This window comes from Neoarius graeffei, chromosome 12, assembly GCF_027579695.1.
Source record: "Neoarius graeffei isolate fNeoGra1 chromosome 12, fNeoGra1.pri, whole genome shotgun sequence".
Lineage (NCBI taxonomy): Eukaryota > Metazoa > Chordata > Actinopteri > Siluriformes > Ariidae > Neoarius > Neoarius graeffei.
The window spans coordinates 69151312-69171373 of record NC_083580.1 but is presented as its reverse complement, the minus strand read 5'-3'; the positions used below and the strand labels follow the sequence as shown (position 1 = coordinate 69171373).

Here is a 20062-nt window from a genome sequence, read left to right as displayed (position 1 = left end):
CTGAGCCCATTTTGTGATTTCCAATACAGAAGCATGCCTGTATGTGATGCAGTGCCGTCTAAGGGCCCGAAGATCACGGGCACCCAGTATGGTTTTCCGGCCTTGACCCTTACGCACAGAGATTCTTCCAGATTCTCTGAATCTTTTGATGATATTATGCACTGTAGATGATGTTCAAACTCTTTGCAATTTTACACTGTCGAACTCCTTTCTGATATTGCTCCACTATTTGTCGGCGCAGAATTAGGGGGATTGGTGATCCTCTTCCCATCTTTACTTCTGAGAGCCGCTGCCACTCCAAGATGCTCTTTTTATACCCAGTCATGTTAATGACCTATTGCCAGTTGACCTAATGAGTTGCAATTTGGTCCTCCAGCTGTTCCTTTTTTGTACCTTTAACTTTTCCAGCCTCTTATTGCCCCTGTCCCAACTTTTTTGAGATGTGTTGCTGTCATGAAATTTCAAATGAGCCAATATTTGGCATGAAATTTCAAAATGTCTCACTTTCGACATTTGATATGTTGTCTATGTTCTATTGTGAATACAATATCAGTTTTTGAGATTTGTAAATTATTGTATTCCGTTTTTATTTACAATTTGTACTTTGTCCCAACTTTTTTGGAATCGGGGTTGTATTTTTTTTTCAACAATTATACCATTTTTCACAAATTGCTACTGTCATTTCATCGGGTAGTTTACATTCTAAACGGAAATGATTTTGTCGGACGTTTTGTATAAAGTTTTAAAGAATTTATCGAATTTGCAAAAAATAAAAATGCTCTGTTTCTCAAAATCCAGTGAATGTGGATAGAATAAACCAGTTATTCCACTCGATCCCATCATACGTGGTTTATAGCGCCGACGAGGCGTGCTCAATGAGGAGCTCAAGTACAACTCGATTTTATGGAATAACTGTTAAATATACATAATTTTTTAAAAGCAAATATAGAAAACATGTTTAACTAGCATCCATGCAAATTGTATTCAAGCATTAAGGACACTTTAATGATTTTTCAGTTATTTTCATTCAATCTGTAATTTATGTAACAAGGTTTGTACTTTCAGAAGACCTCATCAGTCAATATCTCAGTATCACAAGGTCATTGGAAATAATAATTAAAAAAAAAAGAATGGAAGAACTTCATTTTCTCATGACCGTCAGGAAATTTGAATGATGCAGCTTTCTGTTGAACGTTTGACTTGTGGAATATTCCAACTATTTCATCAGGTTGAATGTGTTCAGTTAGCAGGGACAAAAATGTTGATGTTTCATAACCTATAACGGTTCATGACTCGTGGAGCATGAGATGTTAAATGGATTTGTGCATTAATGCAGAATAGTTCTGAAGTATTTACAGATTGCATTTCAAGTGTAATTTTAGTGAGCTGGGGAGGGCGATGCTCCTTCCTAAGTGCTATAGACGCAAGTTATATGTCTGCGTATGAATTCTCCTTTATGTTTCGATACGTATTTGTAAATGGAACATCAGTGGGACACAACTGGCACTTCCATTGTGGAATCAGCCTTAATGTGAAAATGTAAGCACATTTAGACTTTCCTGCAGGCTCCTGCGTTGCCGTCATTAGTACCATGCCCCTGAAGCAACCTGATCCAGGACGTTGGTGAGTTCAGTCCCTTGAAGCAAGTGTGAAGTGGGTCCCAGAGGCGCGTTCACTTCACATTCCCACCTGCTTAGTACAGGCAAGTTAACTAACCCTGAGGGCATTTTTTCTTCTGTGTTTTGGTCGCTATGTTGCGATGAAGATCCCGGAGGACACCATGAAAGCTCGGCATATTTGTAGGCCAAATGCACTGGCTCTATGTAACTCTGGCTGTAATTCCAGACTGTTCTTCCATCTGATAGAATGAAGGAGATATGATGGAAATGTTTATATTATGGAAATTAAAGATGACATTCTATAGCGTTACTGTACTGTATGTCTAAGTTTGATGTTTGTCTTACCAAAGATTTCCGAGATAGATTTAGTCAGATGTTCAGAGACGTCTCTCCAGTGATTGGTGTTTTTTTCAGGAATGGAGATTTGTCTCTTAAATTGCTCCTAACTCAGTAAAATGTTTAATTGACAATTAGTTATCCAGTCAGATTACATGCAAAATCATAATTATAGCTATATTACCTGTTGGTTTTTATGCATTGTGTGTGCTCTCTCATGCCTCTGGCTTGATGAAATGAATATAGGGTTCTTGTTCATGTTTAGCCTGCATTTAAGAAAAAAAAAGGAAAGAAGTGATGGAAAAGAAGAGGATAAATCCAACACATTGCAAACAGGGCGGCACGGTGGTGTAGTGGTTAGAGCTGTCGCCTCACAGCAAGAAGGTCCGGGTTCGAGCCCCGTGGCCGGCGAGGGCCTTTCTGTGTGGAGTTTGCATGTTCTCCCCGTGTCCGCGTGGGTTTCCTCCGGGTGCTCCGGTTTCCCCCACAGTCCAAAGACATGCAGGTTAGGTTAACTGGTGACTCTAAATTGACCGTAGGTGTGAATGGTTGTCTGTGTCTATGTGTCAGCCCTGTGATGACCTGGCGACTTGTCCAGGGTGTACCCCGCCTTTCGCCCGTAGTCAGCTGGGATAGGCTCCAGCTTGCCTGCGACCCTGTAGGACAGGATAAAGCGGCTAGAGATAATGAGATGAAATGAGACATTGAAAACAGTTTCTAATAGAAACATACCGGTGGAAACGGACTGCTTCCGAATCTGCGGGCAGCTTTTGGTCCCGAGTTAACCATGTCTCACTGAGAGAGGGTGGTTGTCTGTTTAGTACTGAATCACTTGCCGCTCCATCTAATGTAGGAGTTAAATGGAAGTCTTCCTCGTGTGTGGGAATGTACGGGGCTAGACTATCCAAATCCAGGTCACACATGTCCTTCTGGAAAAAAAAAATGAGCAAATTGTTTTCACACAATGATAAATTGGTTATTTAAATCATAAGTTTTTGCTCAATTTAGACTCCAAGATCCTCTCCACCCAACTCAAAGTCCAATATCAAAGCTGACATTACTCTACTGCTAGAACATCAAACCTTACTGAATGAAAATTAAGACACTGCCATCTTTTACCACAGTGAAGTGTGTGAGTGATGCTAGCTCATTGCGAGGTGAAAGAACAGAGCACTAATGGGCAAAATATTATAGCCAAAGACATGCTTCTGTTAGGTTTTGTTCAACCTTATTTGGATAAATCAAATACAGGGTTAGTCAAAATTATGTTAACACTTAAATGGTAGAAACCATTTATTCACAAAACATACATCATATGTGCAAGATGATTTACAGGACGGTCTCAACCTGTTCGCCGTCGTGTTCAACACACAAAAACCAGCGAGCAACAGGACCATTTAATCTTTCACCCATGGCGTACGTCTATCTGCCGGAGAAAAATAATCCATTAGTGTTAATATAATTTTGACTAACCCTGTATTTACCAAATTAATATTTATTTGAGGGTGGCACAGTAGTTTGCACTGCCGCCTCACAGCAAGAAGGTCCGGGTGCGAGCCCCGTGGCCGACGAGGGCCTTTCTGTGCGGAGTTTGCATGTTCTCCCCGTGTCCATGTGGGTTTCCTCCGGGTGCTCCGGTTTCCCCCACAGTCCAAAGACATGCAGGTTAGACTAATTGGTGGCTCTAAATTGACCGTAGGTGTGAATGTGAGTGTGAATGGTTGTTTGTCTCTATGTGTCGGCCCTGTGATGACCTGATGACTTGTCCAGGGTGTACCCCGCCTCTCGCCCGTAGCCAGCTGGGATAGGCTCCAGCTTGCCCACGACCCTGTACAGGATAAGCGGCTACAGATGATGGATGGATGGATGAATTTTCTTGCATCTGATAATTAGTAAAAATGTTTTCATTCCATTTTGGCCCATATTTGAATTTTCAAAGCTGTTGAAATATTAAGCATGAAATTTAAACACCATTCAGTTCATAGCACTGAAATCTCATCTCATTATCTAGCCGCTTTATCCTGTTCTACAGGGTCGCAGGCAAGCTGGAGCCTATCCCAGCTGACTACGGGCGAAAGGCGGGGTACACCCTGGACAAGTCGCCAGGTCATCACAGGGCTGACACATAGACACAGACAACCATTCACACTCACATTCACACCTACGGTCAATTTAGAGTCACCAGTTAACCTAACCTGCATGTCTTTGGACTGTGGGGGAAACCGGAGCACCCGGAGGAAACCCATGCGGACACGGGTAGAACATGCAAACTCCGCACAAAAAGGCCCTCGCCGGCCACGGGGCTCGAACCCGGACCTTCTTGCTGTGAGGCGACAGCGCTAACCACTACACCACCATGCTGCCCATAGCACTGAAATATCTTACTTAAATGCAAACTGACATCTGATTGTATTTGTTTTGAATGAATCTATTTGAAATCCGTGTGGTATGGTGGTGTAGTGGTTTAACACTGTTCCCTCACAGCAAGAAGGTTCTGGGTTTGAGCCAAGTGGCTGATTGGGGGGGACTTTCTGTATGAAGTTTGCATGGGTTTCCTCTGGTTTCTTTCTTCTGGGTGCTCCGGTTTCGTCCCACAGTCCAAAGACATGCAGTTAGGTTAACTCATCTCATTATCATCTCATTATCTCTAGCCGCTTTATCCTTCTACAGGGTCGCAGGCAAGCTGGAGCCTATCCCAGCTGACTACGGGCGAAAGGCGGGGTACACCCTGGACAAGTCGCCAGGTCATCACAGGGCTGACACATAGACACAGACAACCACTCACACCTACGGTCAATTTAGTCACCAGTTAACCTAACCTGCATGTCTTTTGGACTGTGGGGGAAACCAGAGCACCCGGAGGAAACCCACGCAGACACGGAGAGAACATGCAAACTCCGCACAGAAAGGCCCTCGCCGGCCACGGGGCTCGAACCTGGACCTTCTTGCTGTGAGGCGACAGCGCTAACCACTACACCACCGTGCCGCCGTTAGGTTAACTGGCTACTCTAAGTTACCCATAGGTGTGAGTGTGCAGAAAGGAACTGGCCACCCTACTGCTGCAATTCTGGCCAAGTCAACCAAAAACATGGTTTGCTTTCGGTTCGGCAGTGACGATGACGAAATCCAAAGTGTTTATTTCAGTTTTTGGACATTCATATTTCTAATTTCATGCTTTCAAAAAATCAGGTATCAATATGTAGCTAGAGTATAATTAAATAAGTGTTCACAAATTGATATTTGGTAATTAAGTTTACAGATTCATTCATTCATGTCAAATTCAGTTAAAAAAAAAAAAACCACAATAATGTATCCAGGCTACCTAGGAATGGGCAAAGCCAATTAGGAGGACAGTTCATTCCAGGCTTAATTATTAACAAATCATTGGCATATAAAATTCATATATTCCATATAGCTGCCATGCTCCATTTGTACCATGTGACTTCGAAAGCCCTTAATGTTATTGTTGTACATATACTCACATTGGAAAGTGAGCCCCACAAAGCAGCCCCATGCAAAATCTCCGTACAACTGTTGGTTGGTTGGTCTGGGGGAAAAAATGGATCAACAATGAGTCTTTTTTAATCATGAAGCTGATTGATGGGATCTGATCATGTCTGATGGTTTACCTCGGTCATAGGGAGAGGCCACAAAGCTGGCGTCCTTGTCAGTAGTTGTAGATGTTGCCTGATTGGTCTCATTAGGTGTTATTGTAGTATACCGGTATGGTGCATGGAAGGCATTCAGCAGGCACTCTGTCTGTTCTAGTGAAAGCACCACATCTGGAAGCTCCACTCCACTGGAGTTCAAGACAGACAGAGGGAGATTACTGGATGTGATAACCGAAACAATGGTTAAGTAGTGATCCTTTTGTTGATGTGATATGTGTGATGGTTTGGGAAAACCCACTGGATGGCTGAAATTGCACTGATGTCCAATTTTTAACCAAATTTCAAAATGCTAGATGGTTACTTGTGATTGAGAACCGTGCAAAAGAATCTGATTTCAAACATATAGTTTTTAGAATGTAGTAGAAAAGAGCAGTCGAAAATTCACCATATGATGGGTTTTCCCAGGCCGCCACAACTATAAAGCTACAAATCCGCGTTCAAAGTCAGACCTTAGAATATAGTTGATGCACACGATTCTCTCTGGTTTCCCTGTGCGAACGCTATACACAACCGTGGCATCTGTCTCTGCCCAAACATAGCCGCCGTGCTTCTGTAGGAGCCGATACTTCCCAGTATACACCTGGCCCTTTGAGAACACTATCCAATACACATAAACACCTTTAACAACTGTCCAGTATTTATAAAGCACCTACAAACGATGTATCATAATTCCTAAAATGATAGAAATACACAAAAGATAGCTAGCATCAGATGCAATCCAAAATCATATTCGCAAATTATGACAGATCTTGAAGATAGAGAATTATTATACATACAGGACACTTTTTGATGGAATAAAAACATGTATTCTATTCCCTTTTAGCGGGCTGCATTCATTTGGTTCGATAGCATACAATATTGTTAGCATATCGCTTATCCTACGTGTATTACGTCACTCTACCCAATGGAGAATGAGCATTGAATATGGTTTACGATATTGCATGGTTGTCAAGACATGATGTCACACGTCAGGGCTGATGCGAATATCCAATGAGAGAGTTTTCTGCTGTGCATGCGCAGAAACATTTCTTTGTTCGCTGGGAAAGAGAAAGATGCATTGAACACCTGAAAGGCTACCAAAACTTCATTAGATGTTCTTCATGCATATTTACAAGAGAAAAACATACCAACGGACATTGAAAAACTGGAAAAGAGACACGGAGATGTAAAACTTCCACGCTAGGAGCGACTGTGCCAATTTGTAAACAAACATGGCCACCAGGTTTGTTTCGTTAAATACAGTAGATTTTGAGAGAATTTTGAAAGAGAAAGACGCATTGAAGACCTGAAAGGAATGTGTATGTATAATAATAATAATAATATTGGCTGGCTTTTTGTGGTCTATCAGATATATTTCATTCAGCTCATCTTTGACTCGTTTAATATCATGCTAGCTGAATGGAATATATCTGATATACAGTGCTCAGCGTAAATGAGTCCACCCCCTTTGAAAAGTAACATTTTAAACAATATCTCAATGAACACAAACAATTTCCAAAATGTTGAAAAGACAAAGTTTAATATAACATCTGTTTAACTTACAACGTGAAAGTAAGGTTAATAATATAACAGATTACACATTTTTCAGTTTTACTCAAATTAGGGTGGTACAAAAATGAGTACACCCCACAACAAAAACTACTACATCTAGTACTTTGTATGGCCTCCATGATTTTTAATGACAGCACCAAGTCTTCTAGGCATGGAATGAACAAGTTGGCGACATTTTGCAACATCAATCTTTTTCCATTCTTCAACAATGACCTCTTTTAGTGACTGGATGCTGGATGGAGAGTGATGCTCAACTTGTCTCTTCAGAATTCCCCATAGGTGTTCGATTGGGTTCAGATCAGGAGACATACTTGGCCACTGAATCACTTTCACCCTGTTCTTCTTCAGAAATCCAACAGAGGCCTTAGATGTGTGTTTAGGATCATTGTCATGTTGGAAAAGTGCACGACAACCAAGGGCACGGCATGATGGTAGCATCTTCTCTTTCAGTATAGAGCAATACGTCTGTGAATTCATGATGCCATCAATGAAATGCAGCTCCCTGACACCAGCAGTGTTTCACTGTAGGCACCATGCATTTTTCTTTGTATTCCTCGCCTTTGCGACGCCATACAGTTTTGAAGACATCGGTTCCCAAAACATTTATCTTGGTCTCATCACTCCAGAGTATAGAGTCCCAGTAGTCTTCATTTTTGTCAGCATGGGCCTTGGCAATCTCTAGGTGGGCTTTTTTGTGCCTGGGCTTTAGGAGAGGGTTCTTTCGTGGACGGCATCCATGCATGCCGTTCCTCTGCAGTGTACGCCGGATTGTGTCACGGGAAATAGTCACCCCAGTTTGGCTTTCTACTTCTTTAGATAACTGCAGTGAACTTGCATACCGATTTTCTTCAACCCTTCTCATCAGAAGGCGCTCCTGTCGAGGTGTTAACTTCCGTGGACAACCTGGATATGTCTGTGAGATGGTTGCAGTTCCATCTTTCTTAAATTTTTGTACCACTTTTGTTACAGTATTCTGACTGATAAGTAAAGCTTTGCTGATCTTCTTGTAGCCTTCACCTTTGTGGTGTAAAGAAATTATTTTCTTTGGGGAATTCTGAAGAGACAAGTTGAGCATCACTCTCCATCCAGCATCCAGTCACTAAAAGAGGTCATTGTTGAAGAATGGAAAAAGATTGATGTTGCAAAATGTCGCCAACTTGTTCATTCCATGCCTAGAAGACTTGGTGCTGTCATTAAAAATCATGGAGGCCATACAAAGTACTAGATGTAGTAGTTTTTGTTGTGGGGTGTACTCATTTTTGTACCACCCTAATTTGAGTAAAACTGAAAAATGTGTAATCTAAGTTTATATTATTAACCTTACTTTCACGTTGTAAGTTAAACAGATGTTATATTAAACTTTGTCTTGTCAACATTTTGGAAATTGTTTGTGTTCATTGAGATATTGTTTAAAATGTTACTTTTCAAAGGGGGTGCACTCATTTACGCTCAGCACTGTACCACTCAACACCAGCCGATATTATATAAATATGATATGTTTCATATTGGGATCATTATAAAACACAGCTAAGAATATTAAAACTATTTCAAGATATTTAAAAATTGAAAATTAAATAGTCTTTTTTTTATTGGCAGAGAATGTGGCATAATTCAAGTATTTCTAGAAAGGACTACACCTATCTACTAATGGAACTTTCAAGCTTAATGTTCGTAAAATGTCTGGAAAATAGGCTTAATAATCTTATACTTGAATGTTTGATTGATAATAATCAGAAATTGACAAGACATTTCCATGTGCTATGTTTTTTTTTTTTTACTGTATATTCAGATGACTCACAACAGAGGTGTGCCTTGAAGATATGCTGGCAATCCGATGGATGATAGTACTGGTACACAGACTGACCATACAGCTCAATGGCACTAAAGCCAGTCAGTTCCAAGACCCTACACATGGGAAACCAAAGAAGCACTATGAAAGAAGTGCACGTTGAAGAAGTGACTATGAAGATTCTCAATCATCCAGGTCATAGTAAACTGTGGGTGGTAGAAATGGGCAACTGGATTTCAAGAATTTTCAAGCAAGTCCAGTTGCCCATTTCTACCACCCACAGTTGAAAAAGTAAGTATAAAGAATAGTGAACTTGGCTGCTATATGGTGTACCCAGAGTGGCAGTAGGTGAACTTCATATCTGGCTCATGGATGCTCAAGAATGTTTTGAAATTCAGATGAGCCTCCATCTCAAGGACGTCTTGCACAGGTAATGATCTGCACAGGAGGAGCAGATAGCTGGATCCTGGAATAGATGATGACTTTTTCTTTCCAGTGCAGTGAATCACCTGTGGACACCAAGACAAGTCAAATGTTAAAAACAAGGAGTGAAGAATGAGCTTTCTTCATTTTGCTGTCAGGAAAAATAACAATATTTACCTTTTGGATCTAATAGGCAGGGAAAGAGGGTTACCTGCCAGGGAGTCAGCATGTTTTTGACTGCACCTTTGATTCGGAAGAAAACCTCACACTTCTGCTGGCCTTCACTCCCTCAAGTTGCAGAACGATTTGTAGTTTGATTAGCAACGTGAAATCTAATTTCATTTCGCCATTTTATCATTGTATATTAGATGGGAAAGAAAAAGACTTAATAGCATGCCTACCTATTATTCTTGTAAGAATCTCTTTGATTTCCTTGTGATCAGAGGGATGAATGAAATCAAACAAACTCCGGCCAATCAGATCCATCTGAAATGATGAAATAAACCGTCTCTAAAATCATGTGATAAGGAACATGCCACAAGATTGAATCTGACATCAGTTGATCCTAAAATTTGGAATATATCACATCAGGAATGTCACCAATGGCTCGCTCTTCTTTGGTACACCTGCCATGTAAACACTTTATACCAGTATACGAGGGCACTTCAAAAAGTTCTCGGCCTCACCCAGAAACTATCACAGGAGAAAGATTGTTCTTGCATTATTTTTCAGCATATTCTCCTTTAACTTCAATGCACTTGGTCCACTGATGTTCAAGTTTCTCCAACCCTTCACGGGAGAAGGTCACATCATGAGCCTCCAGATCCTCCTCAACAGCATGGATGACTTCATCATCACTCTGAAAATGGTGACCACGTGAATGGAATTTCATTTTTGGAAACAGATACAAGTCAGACAGTGCCAGGTTAGGTGAGTAAGGTGCATGGGGCAAGAGTTCAAAGCCACATTTGGCTGCTTCTGCCACTGGCACCTGTGCTGCGTGGACAGACGCATTGTCCTCAAGCAACAGCATGCCAGCTTGAAGCTTTCCACTCCTTTTTTCTTTGATTGCTTCTTTCATTTGAGTTTTTGTGGACAGTGATATAAGACTTTATAGGATACAGTTGGGCAGCATGGTGGTGCAGTGGTTAGCACTGTCGCCTCACAGCAAGAAGGTTCTGGGTTCAAGCCCAGTGGCTGATGGGGACCTTTCTGTGTGGAGTTTGCATGTTCTCCCTGCATTTGCGTGGGGGTGCTCTGTTTTCCCCCACAGTCCAAAGTCATGTGGTTAGGTTAACTGGCTACTTGAAATTGTTCATAGGTGTGTGAATGGTTGAGAAGAGAAAACCTCTATAATAATCCAGTAGAAGGCAAAACAAAATTATTACTGTAATTCTTCCCCAGAAACTTTGATGGCTGAAGCTGTCAGAGCGGACCTGCCATCAGGCAGAACACTAAAGAAGAAGAAGAGGATACAGTTATGCCCCAAAATGAGAGTTAGGCCCCTTGTTTCTGGGTGAGGCCAAGAACTTTTTGAAGTACCATTGTAGTTACTGATTGTAACCTATTTGCTGAAGTATACAATTCCTCAGCAGCCTTCTACCTCATTCATCTGTGTAAAGGGATTGCCACAAGACGACAGCTGATCAGACATTTTTGGGTGGTGGACCATCATCGGGTTGTGGGTGTGATGTTGGTATGAGTTTATCAGGCACTCCAGCATTGTTTTTTCCTGTTGTAAAATCTAACTTGGTCTCACCAACTACCAGCTGCCAAAACACAAGCCAAGCTGATCAAACTGGTAGACCATCATTACCAACTGAAAAGCTATTTTCCAGCTTCCATATTACTTGACAAAACTGTTCAATGTATTTGAGATTTCTAATTGCCTTCCTGTTGTTGTTGCTTTTGTTGTTGCCATTGTTTTTCAACCAACTTGTCTACAGTGGGGCATTAATAGAGGTAATTCAGAAACGTTTTGTGAGCAAAGATGGTCTGTAAGCTTGGAACTAGTGGCTGGTCAGACTTAGCTGGATTTTTTGCACTTTTTTTTTCAAAGGTTATGGTAAGCAGGGTGAGCAGAAAAGCATCTGAGAACACCTCAAACCTTGAGGTAGATGGGCTAAATCCACAGAAGACCATATTGGGTTCCACTTCTGTCAGCAAAGACCATGAATCTGAGGGTACAGTGGGTACAAGTTCACTGAAACTGGGCAGTTGAAGATTGGAAAAAGACCAGGAAAGGTTTTTTCGAACCTTCATCTGTCCAGTTTTGGCCAACCTGTGCCCACTGGAACCTCATATTCATGTTAAAGGTGTGGTCAAATTCACTGCAATCAAATTTTGTACCTCATTCGAATATTTGATGCTGAAGCTTTTGACCTGTTCATCTTCATGATTTGATGCATTGTACTACCACCACATCATTGGCTGATTGCATGAACATGCAGGTGAACAAATGAGCCAAAAAAGTTGCCAGTGAGCGTATACATCTCCATGCATAATAACATTGTTATATATTGCATTCAAGCTTATTTCACCTGTTTGATTCCTATATGAGAGACGACATCCTTTGTGATGAAGATAATCTTGCCACACAAGGACAATAAGAGCAGGAATCCTTCAAGTGTTTCTCGAAACCACGTCTCGATTGATTCTTGCAGCTCCCCTGCAAAACACTTGGCATTGTGAACTCCTGACTTCTAAAAAAAAAAAAAGCTGTTATCTGCCCAAACAGCAGCTTCTCTACTTACCCTGACTTGTTGAGGCAGGATGCATCATAGCTTGTGCTGTTGTGGAGTCAGGAATATCCAGTAGAGCTCTGAGGTGCAGGTAGGAGATTGTGACTCTAATGACAGAGGCTTTATCCAGATGATCTGCCTCATACGGGGTCAGCGGCAGCAGGGCCGCTAACTCTCGAAACAGCTGGCTTTCTTTCTCCCGTCTGCTCTGAGCTGCCACACGAGACCGAGCTTTCTTACACTCTAAACACATTCTGCAAAAAGAAAACCCTAAAAGCTCAAGACAACTGTGACAAAAGCATGAACACATTTTTTTTTACATTCTTTCCAATTTTCTCTCCAAGTTAGTCACCTGTCAGTGCTCACACACCAGCCCTATTATATGACAGCATGAATGCTAACACCTGCTTCCTTTGAGACATGTGATGCCAATCAATTGGGCCACACTCTGAGAAAATGCTATCTACCCTCTTCCACATACATGAACTCATAGATGCTATTGGCTAGTTTTAGTGTGATTGACAGGGAATCGTAATGCCATCCCTTCCACACAGATAGCATGACCAATTTTGCTTCCTTGGAGCCCAGCCAAGGATGGCAGTAGCATTGTGTCAAGATTCAGAGACACAGTAATATTCTGACTCCTAACTGGAGTGCTGGAATGTTCTTATTCCTAAAATGTCCAACTACGCAACACATTAGGCTGTAGCTGACATTATTTGTCTTTGAGTTATTGATGTTTGGATTAAACACATTCAGTTCAAGTGACCAGTCAACTGCAGTCTCAGAAAACAAAGTACATCGTTGTACCGTACGTACCGCACTATCATGAGGCATGCAGTGTGACCCCTGGGCTACCAAGGCGCATATAATCCCTGCCGTTTTCCCTTCACATACCGTACATAAATCACCTGTCAGATCTGTTGAATTAATTTTTAATTATATTGACATTGTGCTGTAACCGATGAGTAATTTAATTTCTATTAGGATTTCTCAGTGTGGTTGGCAGCTGCAGCAGTGTTGCGCTTCTTTCAGAAAACATATTCAAACTAGCTGTATGAGCGCATTAAAATCTTATGGCTTTTTAACTCACGGTGAAAGTCCTCCGGGTTGAATTAACTAACTGAAATCAGCTGTTCTCAGCGTTTGATAAACCTGCTTTGTGAAATGGACAATCATTGTTTCTCCCTGTGGAAAAATGAGGGATAGCAGCTGGTTTTCACACAAGCTGCTTAGGGGCGTCACCAGTCAGGACTGCATTGACTACGTCATTGTGTCTGCCAATCGGCAGACAGTCAAGAACCAGTCAAGAACCAGTCAGGGGACGGCCAAGGGCCTGCAGAGGGCCAGTCATGGAAACGTGGAAAAAATTCAATGGCTGTTACCGTACCTTTAGGGGTACAATGGCTTGTCACTGGGGCAGGACCCTCTAAGGTACTTATTTGTACCTTTTATATAATTATTGGGAACACATGTACCTTTTGGCCCTAAAAAGGTACCCATAGTTACCTTGAAGTCCAGTAATGAGCCCTAGGTGGTACATCAGTGTGGACAGAAATGGACTCCTACTCTGTACCCCTATTTCTACAGTGTGGGTGTGTGTATATAAAAAACACATTCACTGGATATGAGCAATTGCACACTCTGATTGGCTACTCTACTACTGGATATCAGTTCGTATACTGTGAGTAGAGAAAAACAAAATGGCAGAGCGTGTTGCTGAACCAACCAAGGACGAAATTAAAAATCTACTTGAAAACAAAACTCCCCAAGATACAAAAAAAGCAACAAAATATGGAATAAAAGTATTTGATGGTAAGAACGTATCTTTTTTTTTATTTTTCAAGAATTATTATTATAGCATTTTTCACAAATTGATACTGCCATTTTGCCAATTTGTTTACATTCTAAGCGGAAATGATTTTGTCGGACATTTTGTATAAAGTTTTTATTTATCGAATTTGCAAAAAATTTAAATAAAAATGCTCTGTTTCTCAAAATCTAGTGAATGTGGCTAGAATAAAATGGTTATTGCGCTCAATCTCGTCATTCATGGCTTATAGCCAATTCGATGCTACGTGCCTCGTCAGCTATCAGCTCATGTGCGACTCGATTTTGTGGAATAATTGCTTATATATATATATATATATATATATATATATATATATATATATATATATATAAATTCAGAAATAAATAAAATATAAAAATATAAAAAGGATGAAGAAAAAGATAATGTTGGATTGTGATTTCCACCATTTTATCAAAGTAAAAGAAAGAAAATCACAGATCTCCTGATTATTCTTCATAGACCCCAGGAATCCCTTGGCTCACATTTTGAGAACCACTGCTTTATGACATTAACTAATATAATACAGTCATCCATAGTGGATACATGTGGCGATAAAGGTCTAATGTACAATATTATGTACATACAAATTATGTCAAAGTCCTTCATTTAAGTTATGGTATTCAACAATGCACTATACATTAATTCCAGTTGAAATTCTTGTAGTATTTTGTAAATTCTGTCAACAGCTACATCACAGATTCAAAATGCTTTAAGAAAGTTAGTGGGAACCACTGGAGAATTTTAAGTAGAGAATTGGGAGCACTCATTAACCATGTTAATGAGAGGAGAAACTAAGTTACTACACGGCTCATTTTGCGTGCGAATGCTTGCTTTGGGACGTCAGAGTTGCATCACTTTGTCTTATCATGTCCCACACTGGGGACCTGCGTTCCCTGATTACGCATTAAGCCTCATACAACGTGTAGCTTCGCTAAGGGGTGTGTGTCTACTGTCATTCTGAAATAATATCATATATTATTTAATATATTATTTAATATTTAATATATATATATATTATAATATTATATATATAATATTATTTTATATATATATATATATATATATATATATATATATATATATATATATATATATATATATATATATAAAATACAACATGTTCATATTTAATAGTGTTCCATACTAACATTCATATAACCTGAAGCAAACCATGCTTGAATATATTAATATGAGTATAGAAAAACTGGACATGTATTTTGTCATGTTTTGTGTATTATTAAAAAAAATCATAATAACCAACTTAGGGATGATTAATAAGGCAATCTTTGGAGTGCAAGTGGATGGTCCACCACTAAAATATCTGATTTCATAAAATATAATCAGTGCTGGAAAGTGCTTCGTTAATTATAATTTGTACAATATCCAGTATGTAAGATTTTCATTTTTATACCTTTAAAAAAATTATATATATATATATATATATATATATATATATATATATATATATATATATATATATATATATGAAAACACCCATACAGGAAATGCACAAACCCTTTTTAACCCTTTATTTATCTTTTTATATCAAATAACATTTTATCCAGACACTTACAAGTACTTATTGCAAATATCAAACATCATGATCTCATTGTCTTTTCTTTGTTCTGCGATCCAGTCAGTCTCATTTCCGTGCATTCAGCTTTATCGATTAACTCTATTTACAACAAATCTATATCCTTTTGCATGGCTACTACAACCAATCATCTTCGCACGAGGACAATTTATTAATCTCAGTTGCTCTTCTTAAATTAAACAAATAGAAAAAAACCCTCAAAATTTGAAATACTTGAGTACATTTGAATGGTCTACACTTTTTAATTTTCATTTGTTTTTACTTACTATTTCCATTTTTAATTCAAATTTGGATGTAAATTTTCACTTATTTTCATTTAAGCAATTTTTTCTTTATTATTTGCACCCCTCAGTATGCACTGGTAATGTACAAATACTTTCAATGTGGGCCATAATTCTGAGTATTTAACCATATTAAAAAAGTTATTTTTTGGCAAACAAATCATAAATACTTACGTCACCCTCTTCTGCTTACTGATTTTCTGCGTCTAACGTCCCTTGCTATGTGTCAGAAAAATCCCTCAGAACTGCTTCAGGTTGTACCTCTACATTATGACTTCTGACTTGTCTTGAAACTTGAAGAGTAAAAATATGAAGGCTTTCATCTGGCAGACCAGTAATGTGGTTAACCAATCAGCATATTTATGTTCACACCCATTTCTGACGTGGGGTCTTCGAGCTCCCCATCTACAGACTGTTGCCCTGAGGCATTTGTAAAAAAAAAAAAAGTAAACAAGTGAACTGGAACTATGTATATACAGTAAGTTTCCATCTTTTAACTCCCAACATTCAATTCATGAAACCTGCATTAAGTAGCTAAGTGGGTTAAATTATGTAGAAGGCTAAACTCGCCTATAATTCTGCAGTGCTGTGGCTCTCCAGGAATGGCATCTGACACTCCAGGCTCGTTTTCAGGAACTGCTTTAGCAAGACAACCAATATATATCCACAAACGATGATCATTGGATTCTGAACCCTCCTTTGCAAGTGGCAAATTTGTATAAGGTTACATAGTATACTAGAAGCTTAGATAGATAGGCATACCATTGAAGTTTGGTGATGAGGGTGGCAATGATTTTCATCCAATCAAGTACAGACTAACAGATTGATGTAACAAACAAAATTTTGGCTCAAAATTGACAAACGTTTAGAAAGAAATGTTTATTTGAGTGTTAAAGCCATGGCCATCACTAGCTATGAGGAGACTCTGGCTTGGTCATTGGTAGTGTCTGAATCCCACAAAGCATGTCAAGTCAAGTCAAAGTCCCTCTCACGCCAGAATCTGGTCTTCCCAGGCAGTCTCCTGTCCCAGACCTAACCAACTCTTTAAGGCATATGGGTGCTGCGCCAATCTCCGTTTTGATAGCCCTCGGCCTCTCGCCTATACAGCTAGGGTTACAGCAGGGGGCTAGCCCTCGAGTAACCGCGAGAGTTTGACTTCCCCACTCACATCCGTATTGCACAATGCCTTGCCAGGCAGTAGTAGGTACCATTTTTTACGATGGTCTTTGGTATGACCTGACTGTGAGTAGAACTCACGATTTCCTGATCGAGAGGCGGACACGCTAACCACTAGGCCAGCTTGCAGGCCACAAAGCATGTCCAGTCGTCAAATTCGATATAACACTGTTTCTACTATGTAGTCAACTATGTGGAAAAATGTACATTCCATTACCCAGTCAGCAGTGTATTACGTCCTCAACTGACCTAAGAGCAGCTGAACTTATGCTTACCTTTTGTTAAGAGATATGCAGTGCACATACAGTATTATAGGCTTATAAGGCAAATTATTAAAATCTGATAAAAATGTTTTAGTTTATAAGAGAACATATTATAAAAATATGAGTGTTTGAGGGTAAATGGTAGTTGATGAAATGCAAACTACTCATAATGCTAGCAAAATTAGCTTGCTAGTTGTAGTAAGCTGATCGCAGTTACACTATGGGTTATGGCATTTTAATGAAAGCTTTTGCAGTAATCAGTGAGGAGAAGCAAGAAAGAAAAAGAGCATGAGGACATGCACAGTGATAATTGTGAATCAAAACCATTAAAGGAAAACTCTGGGATTTTTAACTGGGGCTCTATTTTCCCATCTCTTTAGGTCATAATATGTACTATGAACAAAAACGAAAGGAGATCGGTCCAGTATTGAATTAGAAAGCTCTAACAGGCAATTGTAAAGCAGCTATACAATCATAATGTAATTGTATGCGCCAATCTCCGTTTTGATAGCCCTCGGCCTCTCGCCTATACAGCTAGGGTTACAGCAGGGGGCTAGCCCTCGAGTAACCGCGAGAGTTTGACTTCCCCACTCACATCCGTATTGCACAATGCCTTGCCAGGCAGTAGTAGGTACCATCCACGTCAAAGTAAACTCCTTGCTTTTGCCACTGACAGGCTCATAATGTAATTATAAGTGTCTAACAACATGGAAAGGATCCCTACAGAGATACACCTGCATCTGTTTACCTCAATAACTATAAAGAAACTGTGGAAAGTGACTTTCTACAACCCCGATTCCAAAAAAAGTTGGGACAAAGTACAAATTGTAAATAAAAACGGAATGCAATGATGTGGAAGTTTCAAAATTCCATATTTTATTCAGAATAGAACATAGATGACATATCAAATGTTTAAACTGAGAAAATGTATCATTTAAAGAGAAAAATTAGGTGATTTTCAATTTCATGACAACAACACATCTCAAAAAAGTTGGGACAAGGCCATGTTTACCACTGTGAGACATCCCCTTTTCTCTTTACAACAGTCTGTAAACGTCTGGGGACTGTCTAGGATTCTAGTTGCTCAACTGTCTTAGGTCTTTTTTGTCGTATCTTCTGTTTTATGATGCGCCAAATGTTTTTTATGGGTGAAAGATCTGGACTGCAGGCTGGCCAGTTCAGTACCCGGACCCTTCTTCTACACAGCCATGATGCTGTAATTGATGCAGTATGTGGTTTGGCATTGTCATGTTGGAAAATGCAAGGTCTTCCCTGAAAGAGACGTCGTCTGGATGGGAGCATATGTTGCTCTAGAACCTGGATATACCTTTCAGCATTGATGGTGTCTTTCCAGATATGTAAGCTGCCCATGCCACACGCACTAATGCAACCCCATACCATCAGAGATGCAGGCTTCTGAACTGAGCGCCGATAACAACTTGGGTCATCCTTCTCCTCTTTAGTCCGAATGACACGGCGTCCCTGATTTCCATAAAGAACTTCACATTTTGATTCGTCTGACCACAGAACAGTTTTCCACTTTGCCACAGTCCATTTTAAATGAGCCTTGGCCCAGAGAAGACGTCTGCGCTTCTGGATCATGTTTAGATACGGCTTCTTCTTTGAACTATAGAGTTTTAGCTGGCAACGGCGGATGGCACGGTGAATTGTGTTCACAGATAATGTTCTCTGGAAATATTCCTGAGCCCATTTTGTGATTTCCAATACAGAAGCATGCCTGTATGTGATGCAGTGCCGTCTAAGGGCCCGAAGGTCACGGGCACCCAGCCTTGACCCTTGCGCACAGAGATTCTTCCAGATTCTCTGAATCTTTTGATGATATTATGCACTGTAGATGATGATATGTTCAAACTCTTTGCAATTTTACACTGTCAAACTCCTTTCTGATATCGCTCCACTATTTGTCAGCGCAGAATTAGGGGGATTGGTGATCCTCTTCCCATCTTTACTTCTGAGGGCCGCTGCCACTCCAAGATGCTCTTTTTATACCCAGTCATGTTAATGACCTATTACCAATTGACCTAATGAGTTGCAATTTGGTCCTCCAGCTGTTCCTTTTTTGTACCTTTAACTTTTCCAGCCTCTTATTGCCCCTGTCCCAACTTTTTTGAGATGTGTTGCTGTCATGAAATTTCAAATGAGCCAATATTTGGCATGAAATTTCAAAATGTCTCACTTTCGACATTTGATACGTTGTCTATGTTCTATTCTGAATAGAATAACAGTTTTTGAGATTTGCAAATTATTGCATTCCGTTTTTATTTACAATTTGTACCTTGTCCCAACTTTTTTGGAATCGGGGTTGTACTTATTAAATAAACAAAATGTCCTAGAAAAACTTTGAAATTAAATGAAAGTTTATTTTCATAAAATTATTGCCATTATTAAGCGTCTTGTTCTTAAACACATTTTTGAAGCTTTTCTACAAACTAAAATATAAATATAAAGTATTACCAGTCAAATGTTTGTACACCCCTAGTCTGTATTTTGACTGTTTTCTACATTGTAGATGACATCAGAACGATGAAATAACATATGGAACATATATGGATTTATGTGGTAAAGAAAAAAGTGTTAAAAAATAGGCTATGTTTCATATTTTAGTTAATTCAAAATAGCCACAGTTTTGATTCCATGTCTTGAATCAAAAGCGCCATTTACGACTTAAGTCGGTGCTGATTGGTTGAAATGGTCATCAATCTTTATTTCTCATACGTGATTGGCTACGAGGCGGGACATTTGTTG

General features: G+C 39.7%; 1 protein-coding gene across 1 annotated transcript; it reads right to left on the bottom strand.

Moving 5' to 3' along the window:
- Positions 1-1498: 1498 nt before the first annotated feature.
- Positions 1499-16119, bottom strand: hif1al2 (hypoxia inducible factor 1 subunit alpha, like 2). The gene is made up of 14 exons (XM_060934919.1): positions 16032-16119; positions 12143-12384; positions 11930-12057; positions 9791-9875; positions 9601-9677; positions 9300-9475; positions 8976-9082; positions 6076-6223; positions 5585-5754; positions 5438-5502; positions 2688-2884; positions 2140-2221; positions 1965-2061; positions 1499-1858 (listed from the first exon to the last, which is right to left on the bottom strand). The coding sequence occupies exons 2-14, from the start codon at positions 12381-12383 to the stop codon at positions 1584-1586; spliced, it is 1848 nt and encodes a 615-aa protein (XP_060790902.1). The 5' UTR covers position 12384; positions 16032-16119; the 3' UTR covers positions 1499-1583.
- Between the last annotated feature and the right edge of the window lie 3943 nt (positions 16120-20062).